At 42.4% G+C, this 16,790-nt stretch overlaps 1 protein-coding gene across 1 annotated transcript in view; it reads right to left on the bottom strand.

The window, feature by feature from the left end:
* Positions 1-16,790, bottom strand: part of LOC138645305 (glucagon receptor-like) — a 43,006-nt gene that overhangs the window by 1,024 nt on the left and 25,192 nt on the right. Inside the window, exons 3-13 of the mRNA XM_069734502.1 lie at positions 13,475-13,571; positions 10,965-11,072; positions 10,080-10,201; positions 9,514-9,620; positions 7,824-7,980; positions 6,214-6,373; positions 6,068-6,128; positions 5,885-5,954; positions 3,733-3,821; positions 2,076-2,214; positions 724-765 (exon numbers count right to left, since the gene is read on the bottom strand). Of these exons, the coding sequence (XP_069590603.1) occupies positions 724-765; positions 2,076-2,214; positions 3,733-3,821; positions 5,885-5,954; positions 6,068-6,128; positions 6,214-6,373; positions 7,824-7,980; positions 9,514-9,620; positions 10,080-10,201; positions 10,965-11,072; positions 13,475-13,571 (1,152 nt within the window). The remainder of the gene's footprint in view (positions 1-723; positions 766-2,075; positions 2,215-3,732; positions 3,822-5,884; positions 5,955-6,067; positions 6,129-6,213; positions 6,374-7,823; positions 7,981-9,513; positions 9,621-10,079; positions 10,202-10,964; positions 11,073-13,474; positions 13,572-16,790) is intronic.

The following is a 16,790-nucleotide window of genomic DNA, read 5'->3' as shown; positions in this document are numbered from 1 at the left end:
ATATATAATGGTGCAGAATATTAATGGGGGTTTTCAAGGCCTTATTGCAATCGGCAGAATAAAAGGGCACTTGAATGGGGAGAGGGTTAATTTGTCATTGCGTGTGTTTGTGTGCACACATATAGTTATATAATGTTTTATTATTTTATCTAAAAATAATAAAATATGATTAATAAAATATTAAATTAAAATAAAATATTAAATATATATAAAAAAAATATATATATATATTAAATATATATAAAAAAATATATATTAAAAAAAATATATATATTAAATAATATACTGTAAATATATTTTTATTTAAAAAAATATTAAAAATATTAATATTATAAAAAAATATAATTTTTTATAATATTTTAATAATAATAATATTTTTAATATTTGTAAAAAATATATATTTAATATTATATAAAAAAATTTTTTATATATATATATATATATATATATATATATATATATATATATATAATTTATTTATTTATTTTTTTTTTTTTTAACAGATGCATTGTAATTTGCAATTCCCCCAGATCGGTGTGAAAGGTGTGCATTTTGATCAATCCAACTCCGCTTTTAATAATAGGATTTATTTTTTCTCATCGGTCTGTATTAGAAATGACCACTGGAGCAGGGTTCTGCCAATTTATTTATTCGCCTTTAATCTGTGTACATTGGTAGAACCAGGATTGCAATTTATAGTGAATGGAGGTTCTATTAACTTACCTCTTTATTAGCAAAACAGTATAATACCGCCACCAGGAAACCCTGCAAGACACAATGACAGCGGGAACGAGGTTAGATGACGTCCACAGTGGGCTGGGGGTCTTGTATGAAGAGTTCATGGAAAGTAGTTCTGTACCCATAGGATAGGGGGTCCCTTACTGCCCGCTAGACTCCCCCCGCGGTCCTGAGAACGGGGCTCAGTTGGGCAGGTACACCATTGCTTCATTTACTCTCTGAGAGCCAGAATTCGTTTTTTTTTCATGTATTGTCTTTCTTATAGAGAGCACACATTAAACAAACAAAAAAACCACATCTGAAGCATGTAACACTTAAGGGGGAAAAAAAACCCACGTCACAAAAAAAGTGGCATCAAAAAGGTGGAAAAATATTGAAGTTTGTAAAATCATCTTAATGTCTATCCAAGTATATCGTCTCTGGAGCTTCTCCAGGTCCCAGAACTCAGGAGTAAGGAAAATGATTAGTCAGAAAGTTACATATTGTGTTTGATAATAGGAAAAAATGTTTTATTAATTTATCTTTTAATTTTCTCACTGGTCATTAAACCTAATAGATTCCAGGTTCGTCACATGGATATTGGCAGAGTCAGATTATTCTTAGCTTTCGTATCAAAGCGTCTATCCTGAGCATGCTCCGGTAAGGACAAAAGCCATAAAAGGTGGAGGAGGAGGTGAGCTGTGCCATCACCTATTGTGAATGGTGGATCCTGTGTTATCTACTGTATATAGAGGTGTTATCAGTCATTGTACAGGAGGAGGAGGTGAGCTGTGACGTCACCTATTGTGAATGGTGGATCCTGTGTTATCTACTGTATATAGAGGTGTTATCAGTCATTGTACAGGAGGAGGTGAGCTGTGACATCATCTATTGTGAATGGTGGATCCTGTGTTATCTACTGTATATAGAGGTGTTATCAGTCATTGCACAGGAGGAGGAGGTGAGCTGTGACATCACCTATTGTGAATGGTGGATCCTGTGTTATCTACTGTATATAGAGGTGTTATCAGTCATTGTACAGGAGGAGGTGAGCTGTGACATCATCTATTGTGAATGGTGGATCCTGTGTTATCTACTGTATATAGAGGTGTTATCAGTCATACACAGGTGTTGTTTTATCGTGATCCTGTCTGTGCTGATAATGAGACTAATGAAAAGTCTTCTGTAGCAGTCAGGAAGGGTGAGTTTTGCGGCCATTGTTTGAAAATTGCTATATTTCATTTTTGCTTTTGTTCTAAAATGAAAATTTATGAAAAATAGATAACTATATGTAATCAATCAAACTTGACTAAAGTGTTAGCTCATTTTGTGTTAGTTTCTCTCTGAGCTCATCTTACCTGGAAGGAGCTGAAAAAGAGGTTAAAGAAGACCTTAATGTACCGCAGGATCCCTGATGTCTGCTCATCCGTGGCGAAGATGAACACCACCTCATGGATCCCAAAGAGCGGGATGAGAGTCAGGGTCGCCTTAGCCAGCCTAAAAATGGAGAATATGAAAAATGGAGCTGTGAGCCCCCTGTATGGCAAAATTATACAATTATTCTGCTCAATAACAGAATTTGACACACAGAAAGGTGTAATAACATGTAGTGATCACTCCCCAATGAGGTGTTTAGGGAACTGTACGTCACAAGGGTATTCCAGCTCTGTAGGTAATTGCCTATTACTAGGATATGCTGCCGCTTTGGATTGGTGGGGACCCCAGCCGACCATTGACAATGAAGAGGCCGCTGCATCCTCTGCACAGCGTCGCTTCCAGCCGCCCACTGCAGAGTGTTCATGTGAAGAGGCAGTCTGTAGGGTCCATTGGTGAATAAAAGATCTGCTTTACATGGGCTAGTGCTAAACCAAGGAAGAAGCATCCAAACCTGCTGTCGGTACCAAGCGTCAGTAAATAAATGCCATCATAGACCCCAAATGTTTCTAAAGTTCTTTGTCTTTTAAAAGAGGATCTGTCACTCTTCATGAATATGTAATGTATTTTTACTCCATGTAAATGCCGCTGTTTTTCTGAATCTGGCGATGTTTTTCTTTTCTTTCTGCGCCTCTCCGTTCCCAAGATATGGCCCCCTTTTCCTTGTGCATAAGTCGTGTTAGACAACTGGGTGTGGTCAGCAAGAGAATGTTCACAGAGAAGAGTTGAGGACTACAGTAGATTTACATACACAGAACAGAGGTCCCTATCTCAGGAACGGAGAGGCGCAGGAACAAAAGAAAGGCAACGCCGGATTCAGGAGAACAGCGGCTTTTACACCGGGTCATAAAAATCGTATTTATGGCAGGTGATGCGTCGCCTTTAAAACTTTTCTAGGCCTAGAAATGCAAGCTAAAAACACAGTATAGGAAAAAGCATCTAAATAATCGGTATTTGTGTGGCCTCTATTTGTGGGTAAGTGATGAATGGCGGCTCCACCAGCGCGCGTTCTGCTGTGACGAGGATCTGTCAGGTACAGACTGTGCAATCAGCACCAAGCGGAGCTGTATAAAGCGGCGGGGGAGAGCGCTAATTGATGTGAATGACAGGTGAAGCAATCAGAGAAACGTATCCTAATGATGGGAAGCGGCACCACACCTGCAAGACCCATTCCATTCAATTCTAAAAGCTGTGCAGTAGCCCTGAGAAACGCTTCTTTCCTCCCGGCAGCTGCAGCTCCTCTTTTGGTTACCCGGCCTTGTTGCAGTATAATGCATATGTGACGGCATGCCAGGCCAACTAATCTAAAGAGCCGCAGATGCCGGGAGATGGGAGACGCTTCTTAGGGCTCTAATCCGGTGGGCACAGATTGCTGTCGTGACGGGTCCTACAAATTGATTCCCACCATATTGGGTTTTCATATTGCTTTCTTATACCGTGCATGAAATAGTGCCGCCATACTGTGTTCAGGATATACCCGCTCTATCGGCCAGGACAAAGTGCGACTACATCCCCCGCAAAGGCAATATACATGGCATCCCTGGGGGCATACAGGACATAACTGGGATAATTGATCCTCACCTCAGTTTGTAGTCCGCAAAACCTTTCTGATTGGCTCTGAGCTTGGACAATATCATTTTCAAGATCCTCATAAAAATCACAAGGTTAATCTAAGGAGTAAGATAGATATTGGGTGTAAGGAGCACGCCCAAAAATTCCCATCATGTTTAATGGAGTCTGTTTTTCACATGCATGTCCGATCTGTGATTTCACGGCTAGAACACGCACCCATTATAGTCTACGGGGCTCGTCACAGCTATGTGTTTTTTTTTTAATACCAAGTGCCTGCAAAAAATAAAAATGGAGACTTGTCCGATTTTTATCCAAATTATTTGTCACCCATTAAAATCAATGGATCCTTAAAGAAAAATAATGGATGTCATCTATGTGCCGTCTGTTTTTAGCTGTTTGATAGGTAGAAGATTTTTTTCTTTTTTTGTATGCAAGAAAAACGTATTAAATATTAATGGTTCTAATGGACACACGAACCAGAATGGATGGAAATCTAATCCGGCACCTGGAAAAAAAACACTTTTTTTTTTTCTTGCATGTGAAAAAAAAATGGACGGTTGGGATAGGTTCACAAAACCGTGTCTTCACATCGGAGAAAGATAGTCCGATTATTCTGATCAGAGTTGGATCAGTTTTTCTTGGATGTGGAGAAAACAAATTCTCCATTTTGTCAGTCCCTGAAAATCAGACCACTCAGATGTCTTCCAATTTTTTTTTTTTCCACTGCCTCATTGATTTTGATACGACACTCGGACATGTCTCTGATTTTTTTCCCCAGACAGCTTGGTCTGAGAAAAAATGGGATTTGTGCACAGCCCCGTAGAATATCGTAGGTACGAGCGCCATAACGGATAGCACTCGTATGAGAAAATCAGTCGTGTGCACGAGACCAAACAGTAAGGATGTCCCCCTCCTGTAACCACAAAACTGCTGGGGGAGGGCCAGGGCAGGGTATATATGAGCCTCACTTCTTTTTGGTCAACTTATGGTTGGAAACAAACATATTAGGATCATCCTGGCAAATTCGTCGAGCCCACTGGGTTGTGTCTTAAAAGATTTCCAAAGAAAAACCCCTTTAATGACTACTTAATTGGCAATTACATTAGTCCTCATCACCAATGAGTTCTTTGAGTTGCTTAGCAACCAGTTGGTAGACCGGGATGACCAGGCCGAGATCCAGGCTGGGATGACCAGGCCGAGATCCAGGCCGGGATGACAATGCTGAGATGACCTGGCTGAGATCCAGGCCAGGATGACCAGGCCGTGATGTCCAGGCTGAGATCCAGGCCAGGATGACAATGCTGAGGTGACCAGGCTGAGATCTAGGCCAGGATGACCAGGCCGCGATGACCAGGCTGAGATCCAGGCCAGGATGACCAGACTGAGATCCAGGCCAGGATGACCAGGCCGAGATCCAGGCCAGGATGACAAGGCCGCGATGACCAGGCTGAGATCCAGGCCAGGATGACCAGGCCGCGATGACCAGGCTGAGATCCAGGCCAGGATGACCAGGCCGCGATGACCAGGCTGAGATCCAGGCCAGGATGACCAGGCCGCGATGACCAGGCTGAGATCCAGGCCAGGATGACCAGACTGAGATCCAGGCCAGGATGACCAGGCCGCGATGACCAGGCTGAGATCCAGGCCAGGATGACCAGGCCGCGATGACCAGGCTGAGATCCAGGCCAGGATGACCAGGCCGCGATGACCAGGCTGAGATCCAGGCCAGGATGACCAGACTGAGATCCAGGCCAGGATGACCAGGCTGAGATCCAGGCCAGGATGACCAGGCCGAAATCCAGGTCAGGATGACAAGGCCGCGATGACCAGGCTGAGATCCAGGCCAGGATGACCAGACTGAGATCCAGGCCAGGATGACCAGGCTGAGATCCAGGCCAGGATGACCAGGCCGAGATCCAGGCCGCGATGACCAGACTGAGATCCAGGCCAGGATGACAAGGCCGGGAGATGTACTACTCAATTGCCAATTACATTAGGCCTCATCACCAATGAGTTCTGGGAGTTGCTTAGCAACCAGTTGGTAGGTCGGCATGACCAGGCTGAGATAACCAGGCCGGGAGTTGTTGTTTTTGACATCCCACCAGTAAATCCGCCATATACAGCCCAGTATATATAATGTAATGCCAATGTCAGCGCTCACCACTGAGGCCAGCAGGATGGGGATCCGGATAATCCACCAGTAGGCCATGTTGTCATTTAGGGCCCAGCATCTGGAAAAGGAAAACCTCAACCGATCAGAGTTTAAAAATAAAAAAAATGGAAAAAGTAAAAAAATATGTAAAAATAAAACCTGGTCATGGACATCTAATCTGGCGTCACTCACTCTTTATTCTCCTTGAGATACTTCAGCGTCAGCCAGGGAATTACGAATAAAACTGGCGTCCCTGCGACGGAGAGAGAGAAACGAATGACTATGGCATGATCGCCCCTGACTGCACTGGCCGAGGAAGACTAATATATCCTTATTACCCCATCCAAGATACAGGTAGAGGGTATAATTATTCTTCTCGGAGAACACGGCTCCGATAAGCAGCTTGTACAGGTAGACCGCCTCCACCACAAACCAGTAATGATTGGCCAGAATGCAGTACTGCATGATCGCCTGCGCCGTGCGGCATCCGATGGCGGCCTGTAGGACATTAATAATATATGGTAGAAAGAATTATTAAAGTGGTTTTGCAGTTTTTTAAAAAACTGTCCCTCTGGTTAAAAAAAAAAAAAAAAAGTGCATTTTTCACTTCCCGAGGTCCAACACGGAGTCTCATCGGTTGCTCCTGTTAGTTATTGTCTGCAGCGCTGGCATCATGTGAACAGCACTGCAGTCAATCAATGCTCAGCAATGCATTCTATCTACTTGGCTGAGCCGCTGCTCTCACTGATTGGCTGCAGCGCTGGCATCATGTGAACAGCACTGCAGTCAATCAATGCTCAGCAATTCATTCTATCTACTTGGCTGAGCCGCTGCTCTCACTGATTGGCTGCAGCGCTGGCGTCATGTGAACAGCACTGCAGTCAATCAATGCTCAGCAATTCATTCTATCTACTTGGCTGAGCCGCTGCTCTCACTGATTGGCTGCAGCGCTGTTGACATGATGTCAGCACTTCAGACAACACCAGGGAGCAGTGGCAGAGACTCTGCATTGGACCCTGGGAAGGTGAGTAAAATACAGTATGATTTTTTTAAAGAAACTGCAGCTGGGGAACAAGGATTTTCCTAAAATGGAAAATCCCTTTAAATGTGACTATGTAGGACCAGACTGTTTTCAGGATTTATAGGCGTTTCTTTTTTTTTTCTTTTAATCTACAACTTCTGAAATTCAGATCCTCTACTCCATACTTCCGAGCTCTCTCCAATATAGACTTCCGCCAATGGTTTACACCTCCACGAGTGCGCAAATGTTTTAGCCGTCTTTAAGGGTATGTGCACACTTGAGTTTTTGGAGGCGTTCAAAAAAATGACAAGTGTTTCAAAGGGAAACCACTACAAGAAACACTCGCGTTGGGATAAGATTTAGCTTTTGCAGCCTTTTGATTGGCTGAAAAAAAAAAACCTGCAAAGCAGCGTTTTTGAAGATTTCTGATTGGATAGTGCCTACTTTGGAGCATATTCTATCAGGATCCACTTTAATCCCTTCACGACATATAACATATCTTTACGTCCTATGTCATAGCCCGCCGGCAGGGGTGCGCATCATTTCATGGCGCGCTCTGATGTAACAATATTTCACAGGAAAGTCACCTCTAGGTGGCACCAAAGAGTCCAGTTCCTTTTGGAGAAGTGCTATTCTGTAGTCTACTCAATATAATAAGATCTCAAGGAACCTCGGAGGACTAAAGGATCCTGAATAAGATGATATATCGAAGAACAAGGTTTATTTTAGGTGTCTGGTTAATTGGTTTTCTTCGATAATGAGATGATTATAAAGGGTGGTCGTCTATAGCGTCTGACAACTAGTCGGATATCCTGAGCAGGCAGGCTTTGAAGGTGCTAATCAATATATGAAGAGTGGTGGGCCGTCCTCCTGGACCCTCCTTTATGACTGGACTCGGATTATGCACGGTGACATCCCCTCTCTTACCTTGTTGCTGATGAGAATCTCCCAGTCTGACACCTCAATGATCTGCATGCCCCATCTCTTCTCCTGTAAAACATCCCTCACAATGACCGATATTCCACGCAGGGCAAAGGAGAAGAACAGGTTGGCGTGGATGTAATTCCTGGTGCAGCGCAATTTCCTGGAAAGATATGAGGAACTTGGTGGATCCAGGTCAGAAGAATCAGTGGTCTACACCTCTGAAAAATGGCCGATGGAGAAGGTTGTCATGCACATGCACTGGAGGCCGTGTGGCCAAGAACATTTTCCATAAGCCTCATCCATCATTCAACCCCAAGCTCCATTACAAAGTCTTACCAGGGTATCCAACCTTCACTGGGGCCCAGGCCCATCTGCAGCCCACGCATCCATTATGTCATGATCCGGTCTGGGTTTTGAGTCCTGTCTGCCCTTTTTCCGGGCAGATCATGTCAAGGGTTAACTTTGCTCTGCCTCATTCTGGGTTCAGGTTTGCTATTTAGCTCCCTTGCATCCTGCAGACGGGGTCAGTTATATTTTCTGCCTTCGGCGTGAGTATCTGACTCTGGTAGTACCCTAATTTGTCCTGCTGCGCTTTCTGACCTTGCCCGGGTCTATTCCTCCTTCCCTGCCCATCCTGTCTTAGTGTTTTCTGATTGCTTTTGGATTACCCGGTGTTTGACTCTGACTTGACTTTGCCTCTGGTCCCTGGTACTGCTGCCTTTTGTCTGGTATTGACCCTTTGGCTCTCCACTGACTCTGTGATTGTTTTTTCCCATTGTGCTGCGTGACGGTGTAGGTTTTGACTCGGCTTGTTTGACTATTCTGCTGCCACCCGGTGGTAGCTTCGCTGCAGCACTGCAGGTCTGCCCTTGCAGACTTGTCACTTTCCTTCCACTCTATAGTTATCTGGTGGAAGTTGCAGTTACCTGCATAGCTGCAGCATGACACATTATAGCTGAACCTCTCCTATCATGTAGGTACTTGGATATGGACATCATGTAAGGGTCACCTGCCTAAAATGTTGGAAAACCCTTTATTGGTCATTTCTTGGATATGGCTCAAAAGCTTTGTCTGCTCCATACGTGGAGGGCGCCGGCTGTGTTATACAGTCGGCAACAGCCTCTAACAACATGGATCTGATATCGCTCTGATGGCTGCTATTTAACCTCTTAAATGCTGCTGTCATCTCTGAAAGTGGCATTTAGGCAGCTCAAACTCTTTTTTTTTGGGTGCCCATCACTCTCCCACTTTCCCATGGTACCCAGATACCTAATGAAAGCCCCCTTGCCGCCATGTTTCCTATGATGCCCTTCCTGTTAAATTCACTATATACCGCAATACTTATGTATCTGTCCATCTTTATACTGAAACATTGGGGGGGGGGGGTCTCACCATTGTACCGCACCTAAATTTTCTTTTTTAGCATTTTTCAGTACAGTATATGGTAAAGTGAATGGTTTCACTCAAACCTACAACTCGTTGCGGGAAAAAAACGAGCCTTCATACAGCAAAATGGACAGGAAAAAAAAAAAGTTCTACCACTTTGAAGAAGGGGAGGGAAAAAATGGAAGTGCAAAAACAAAAATCCTCCCACCAAGAAGGGGTTAAACACGTTGTCGTTATCAGGACAACCCCTGCGGATACGGCGAGGCGTGGCGTGCAGACGGGTGGTCTCATTAGGGGCGATATTTACCTACACATGGTTAGTATCAGTAGGGATGACAGCAGCGCCATCAGGGACACCGAGTAACCCACAGTGTACAGCGCTCTGAAGCTCAGCAGTAAATCCTTGGTGCCCACCTGGACAAACAGAGACGGAGGAATACGACAATCACCAGCAATAGCATTTATATTGAAAAATTAAAGGGGTTTTCCGCTTTTTGAAAACCCTTGTCCGCCGGCAGCGGTTTTGTTTAAATAAACAAATTGTGCTTTACTCACCCTTCCCTGGTCCAGCCCTGAGTCTCTGCCACTGCTCCCGGTGTCTGCTATTGTCTGCAGTGCTGACGTCATGTTGACAGCGCTGCAGCCAATCACTGAAGGTATGAACGGCTTGCAGCTGTTGAGCTCATCGATTGGCTGCAGCGCTGTAGATGTGATGTCAGTACTGCAGGCACGGGAAGCAAAGGCGGAAACTCAGCACCAGACCCCCCGAGGGTCAGTAAAGCAAAGTCTGAAGGCAGGAAGCCCCTTTAAACCCAATTATAACCCAGTATTTAATCCAGTGTATTAGAGATATCTCCATAATACTGGCGTCACCTCTTCCTTCGTCAGCTCCATCTCGTCTTCACACTGTGATGAGTTCCTCCACGGTTGGGTCCCATTGATCATCACCCAGAATCCGTCCAGTCCGCAGCGGCGGGAAACGTGTCCATGTTTGACTGACAAGAAACCTCAATACTGAGTACTGTGCATTCATCTACTAATCCATATGTGGGGAATCATAGGCTATAAGGGGACAATCCACATGACAGCCCACTTGCATGCTACAAACACGTTCTCATCGCCTATTTTTCTGCCCAGGATTGCTCTCGACCAGTAAATGGGGCTACATTGTATGCAGAGACCATACTTTACTATGGCTGCATCCCCTTTTTTTTTTAGTCAACAGAGCCCCTAATAAGAATTTATAGCTTAAACGATCCTTAAAATTTGTTATAATATATAGAATATACGGTATATAAGCTATCCTTAAAAAAAGTATAATATATAGAATATATTTTTTATTTAATATTGTATGTATAAAAAATAAAATAAATGAAATAAAAAAAATATATACATATTTATAAAATATCTGAGCAGCTGAAACTCAGCAAAAATTCACAAAAGAAAGTGAGGTTTTCAAGTCTCTTTAACATGCAGTTTTCAAAAATCACCTCTAGAGGGCACAAGACAGCCTATCCTCCAGCCATGTAGCTGAAAAGTTCTTCTCCCGGTGGTCCCTGAGACCCCCACATCCTACAGAATACCTGCAAATTACTGTCACCATATTATCACCTCCACCGCTATGGATTTTCCAATATAACCCTTAATTACATAGGCAGAAAACTGCAATATGAGGTCAGTTCACATATGATGAGGCTGAAAAGTTATTAAAGAATGGATACAAAACATTCTAAGCAGATGATATAAATATGTAATTACCTTTCTGGAACCAAGGAAGATAATAAGGACAAGACACGCTTGTGATCGCTCCCGGTGCGCCATCTGGCCAGCAGGCGTACATATCAAAAGTGCGATTGCAATGCAAACCTATGAGGAGGGGAGCGAAAATCAAGAAAGTCAGAAGATGCAATGATGTGATCCATCGAACAGAGGAGACTTGTTGCAAAACAGCTGAGGATCCCAATCTGAGCAACCCCTATAAAGGAGTGGTTCTACAGGGGGTGACCACAGACCATTTCTCTGTTCTCATCCTTTTTGGCTGTTGTTTTGGCCACTTTTGTATTCTGTCATTGCTCTCACCCCTAGAGGTACTGTACAGTAGCATGAGGGGGTGTCTACAACCCTCAGAAGCTGCTCAGGTAGTGCAGTTCATACAGTATCACACATCAATGAGAACTGTGGCAAGAAAGGTAACTGTGTCTGTCGGCACAGTGTCAAGAGCATGGAGCAGATACAAGGAGAGAGACTAGTACACCAGGAGAAGTGGAGGGGGCCATAGGAGGACAACAACCCAGCAGCAGGACTGATATCTACTCCTTTGTGCAAGGAGGAGCCGTGCCAGAGCCCTGCAAAATGACCTCCAGCAGGCCACTAACATCCATTTTGCAGGGCTCTGGCTCTGCTCCTCCTGTTCCTCCTTTCACAAAGGAAGAGGCAGCGGTCCTGCTATTGGGTTGTTGCACAGACACAGCATTGATGTGCCAACCTGGATGAGCTGCACTACCTGAGAAACTTCTGTGGGTTGTAGACACCGCCTCATGCTACTGTACCTCTAAGGACGAGAGCAATAATAACAAATACAAAAGAGGCCAAAACAACAGGCAAAAAGGATAAGAACAGAAAAATGGTCTGTGGTCACCCCTGCAGAACCACTCTTTGCAGAACCTCTGTTTTATAGGGGTTGTCTTGCTAATTCCCTATCATTTCTGCCTGTTGTCTGTTCCATTTGCACAACAGCAGGAGAAATTGATTCACAATCAGTGTTTCTTCATTACTGGACAGGTTGATTTCACAGAAGCGTGAGTGACTTGGAGTCACATTGTGATGTTTAAGTGCTTCCCTTATTTTTTTGAGCAGTGTATATATAACGGACTTGAACTTGTGGTTATTAGATTGCAGGTTCAGTACACTAAAATACATGTATATTTCAGTGTATTTTAATTTCATCTATTACCTGTTAAGCCCCTGACTGTGATGGATTACAAAAATGGCAAACACAAGAGCATTGGTTACACCCCAAACTACTTTGATATCCTATCAGAATCCTGTGATTGCAGGGGGGGAAAGAGATGAGGTGATTGGGGAGCTTACTCTGTCTAACCGCTTAGATGCTGCTGTGGTCACTATTGACTGCAGCATCTAAGCGGTTAAACTGCAATCATTGTCGTTAGCACTAATCGCATTCCATAAAAATCCAAGTAGGATAAAATGATGAAAAATCAGCAATTCTGCCTTTGTTTTTTTTTTGTTTTTTATGTTTTGTTTTAAGCTAAAAAAAAGTTACAAAAAATGCTTTACAATAATATGCGCAATTTCACAACGGTTTTAGGGGAATGTCATTTACCATATTCAGTATATGGTAAAACTAACCTGGCAATATGATTCCCCAGGTCAGTACGAGCACATGGATACCAAACATGTATAGTTTCGTTTTTTTGTTTGTATTTTTTCAAAAATTCTAAAATGTGCAAAAAAATGAAATACAAAATTTGTTTTTTTGCCATTTTCCGAGACCCATAATATTTTCATTTTTTGGGATCGGGGTGCTGTGTGAGGGCTTATTTTTTGCGCCCTGAGCTCACATTTTTTATTATACCATTTTGGGAGAGATAAGATGTTTTGATCGCCTCTTAGTGCAGTGTTGCGGCAGCTATAAAAAGGTAATTCTGGCTTTTTGAGTTTTTTTTTCCTCATTACGCCGTTTACTGATCGGACATTTTTTAACATGATACCAAATATGTGTATTTTCTTTCTTTGTGTTGCTTTTAATGTGGAAAAAGAGGGGTGATTTTAACTTTTGTTGGGGGGTTTTTGTTTATTTTTTCGTATTTTCAGAAACTTTTTTTTTTTTTTTACCTTTTACTGTATTTAATAGTCCCCAAGGAAACTTGAAGAAGCGATCATCCGATCACCTGTGCTATTCATAGTTGATCCGCAGAAATTACGATGATCTATGAATGCCGGCCACAGGCCGACGTTCACAGGAGGATTGAAGTGACAGGCACATGGGTCATCAGCAGACGCCCGGCTGTCACGACAACCCATTGGCGCCCCGAGATCACGTGATGAATGATGTGCTTCTGGCCGGTGAGTGTTAAATTTTGCTGTCAGTGATGGGCAAAAAAATAAAAATAAAAAAATATGAAAGAAGGGGAGGAAAAATCAAAAGCGCAAAAAATGAAAAATAGCCCGGCTTTTAAGTGGTGATTTATAATGGTAACGCTTCCGATAATGACTATCTTCCGACAAGAAGCAATGGCGGTGCTGACCTTGGGGACGCGGCGTTCTTTCCATCCAGCTGTAGCAGTCTTCTTTATATTTCATCCATTCTTCAATCGTTTTCTCTAGAACTTTACCATCAACGCTCTGCAAAACGAGAAATCAAGAAGTGACAATCTGATAACAGTCTATCTGCAATTTACCTGCACTGATACATTGTAACAAACTGTCAGCACAGAGAAATGTTGATATATTTAACTTGCAGAGAACTGTGAAGACCGAGTACAACTGTAGCAAACCCTCAGCTGTGAGAAGAGATAGATCATTTCAGAGTCTAGATATAAATCACATGTGATACAAATAAGATCATGGCTGAAAGTGTTGGCACCCTTGAAATTGTTCCAGAAAATGAATTGTTTCTCCTAGAAAATTATTGCAACTACACATCTTTTGTTATACACATGTTTATTTCCATTGTGTGTTTTGTAACAACACAAAAAAAACTGAGAAAAAAGGCAAATTGGACATAATTCCACACAAAACCCTCAAAATGGGCCAGGCAAAATTGAAGGCGCCTTCTCCTAACAGTCATTTTAAGATCCCTCCAAAGGTGATCAGTGGATTGCTGCCTCTTCAGAACTCTTCAGCGCTTTGTTTCCATCCATTTCTGGTGCTGCTTGAAGTATATTTGGGGGCATTGTCCTGCTAGAAGACCCATGACCTAGGACGCAAGCCCATCTTTCTGACATTGGGCACTACAGTGCGACCCAAAATCCTTTGGTAGTCTTCAGATTTCATGATGACTTGCACACAGACAAGGCACCCAGTGCCAGAGGCAGCAAAACAACACCAAAACGTATTTGAACCTCCACCATATTCGACTGTAGGTACTGTGTTCTTTCCTTTTGTAGGCTTCATTGCGTTGTCAGAAAATCGAAAGATATGCTTGAAGAAAAAGCTCCAGCTTGGTCTCATCTGTCCACAAGACGCTTTCCCAGGAGGATTTTATCTTACTCACATTTTGGCAAACTGCAGTCTAGCTTTTTATGTCTCTTGCCATAGTGTTTTATGTCATTCAAATGTCGATGGATAGTCCACACTGACACTGATGCACTTGAGCCTGCAGGACAGCTTGAATTTCTTTGGATCTTGATTGGGGCTGCTTATCAACCATCTGGACTATCCTGTATTTCAACCTTTCATTGATTTTTTTTTTTTCTGCCGTCCACATCCAGGGAGATTAGCTACAATGCCATGGGTTGTAAAGTTCTTGAATATGTTGCGCACAGAGGACAGATCTCTGGAGATGGACTTGTAACCTTGAGATTGTTAATATTTTTGAAGAATTTTGGTTCTCAAGGATTCAGAATGTTTTCTTCTTTCTGTTCTCCATGCTTAGTGTGGCACACACAGACACAAAATGCAAAGATTGAGTCAACTTCTCCCCTTTTTATCTGGTTTCAAGTTTGATTTTCATATTGCCCACACCTGTTACTTGCCACAGGTGAGTTTGAACGAGTGTCACATGCCAGAAACAACATTGTTTATCCCTAATTGTAGAAAGATTCCAGACCATTTTTGGAGTTTAGTTTGAAATTATATCCAATTTGTGTTGTTGTTTTTTCTCTTTTTTGTGTTGTTCCAATACACACAAAGGAAATAAACGTGTATAACAAAATATGTGTAATTGTAATAAATTTCTGGGAGAAATACTTAATTTTCTGAAACAATTTCAAGGGTGCCAACACTTTTGACTTGTATCCAGCATTTTCCTCTGTTTTCCTCTCTGCAGACCCTGTCTCCAATTTTCAGTTGTCTTTGTGCTACTGAAAGAAGACTAGCTGCTATGATGTCTCCTATACAAAGCACACACTTACATTAAGGAATTCTGCTTTCCTGTAGCAGATGTACAGAGGCTGCAACATCATGGAGGATATTATACAGTAGGACTGAGCAGTGTAGCTGTGAATACAGCTGTTGAGAAAGATAAAACACTAATAGGCAGCAGCAGCAGCATGGAAAACATTATACATCCGGACTGAGCGGTATAGCCATGAATACAATTCATGGGCAAAATAAAATACTAAGAAGCAGCATGTAGAACAGAATAAAACATGAATGAGCAGTGTAGCAGTGAATACAACTCGGGTGAGATAAAACACTTACTAAAAGGGAGCAGCAGTGGCATGGAAAACATTATACATCAGGACTGAGCAGTATAGCCATGAATACAGTTCATGGGTGAAATAAAATACTAAGAAGCAGCATGTAGACCAGTATAAAACATGAATAAGCAGTGTAGCAGTGAATACAACTAGTGAGATAAAACACTTACTAAAAGGGAGCAGCAGTGGCATGAAGAACATTATACATAAGTACTAAGCAGAGTAGCTGTGAATACAGCTTATGAGTGAGATAAAATATTTACTAATGGGCAGCAGAAGTATAGAGTACATTATACATCAGGACTGAGCAGTGTAGCTGTGAATACAGCTCATGGGTGCGATAAAACACTTACTAAAAAGGAGCAGCAGTGGCATGAAGAACATTATATATAAGGACTAAGCAGTGTAGCTGTGAATACAGCTCATGAGTGAGAAAATATTTACTAATGGCAGTAGAAGTATGGAGTACACTATACATCAGGACTGAGCAGTGTAGCTGTGATTATAGCTCATGGGTGGGATAAAACACTTACTAAAAGGCAGTAGCAATATTTGTGTGTGTTTGTGTCTCATTCTCTGCATCTCTTACTCAGCTCCTATCGTTTCATTTCACCTCCACTCTGCATAGTTTTTCAAAAGGGAGCTGTAATATGATTCCATAGTTCAGTGGGGAAGGGGGGGGGGGTGAACAAGTGGCTCATAAGTGGAGAAAGAAGCATATTTATTTGTTAAAATATATTGTAAAGTTTCTTATCCTCACTTGTACTACTGATTTATGTAAAGTTTGTTAAAAGGAATGTGACCTATAAGTAGATAAGTAGAAAAGTGGAAGAAGTGGAAAGTAAGAGAGAAGCAAGGAAGATACCGCAGGGACCGGCGTGATATTTTTAGATCCCAATCCGCATTCTTATTTCTCTCATCTCAAGTGATAGAAGATGTGATTGTGTTTGAGAGGAAGGTCATTAAGACTAATAAATATAATTATAGAAAGCTCATCCTGAATTAATTGCTCCTTGGCGGTGGGTAACTGAGAATCACATGATGAAGATAGAAAACATATATACACATATATACTTAAAAAAAGTGTGAAACCACTGAAATTATGTTTTATCTTCTAGGTTCTTCAAAGTAGCCACCTTTTGCTTTGATGACTGCTTTGCACACTCTTGGCATTCTCTTGATGAGCTTCAAGAGGTAGTCA

The sequence above is a fragment of the Ranitomeya imitator genome, chromosome 7 (assembly GCF_032444005.1).
Source record: "Ranitomeya imitator isolate aRanImi1 chromosome 7, aRanImi1.pri, whole genome shotgun sequence".
Classification (NCBI taxonomy): Eukaryota; Metazoa; Chordata; class Amphibia; order Anura; family Dendrobatidae; genus Ranitomeya; species Ranitomeya imitator.
This window is presented reverse-complemented; position numbering and strand designations above follow the sequence as displayed.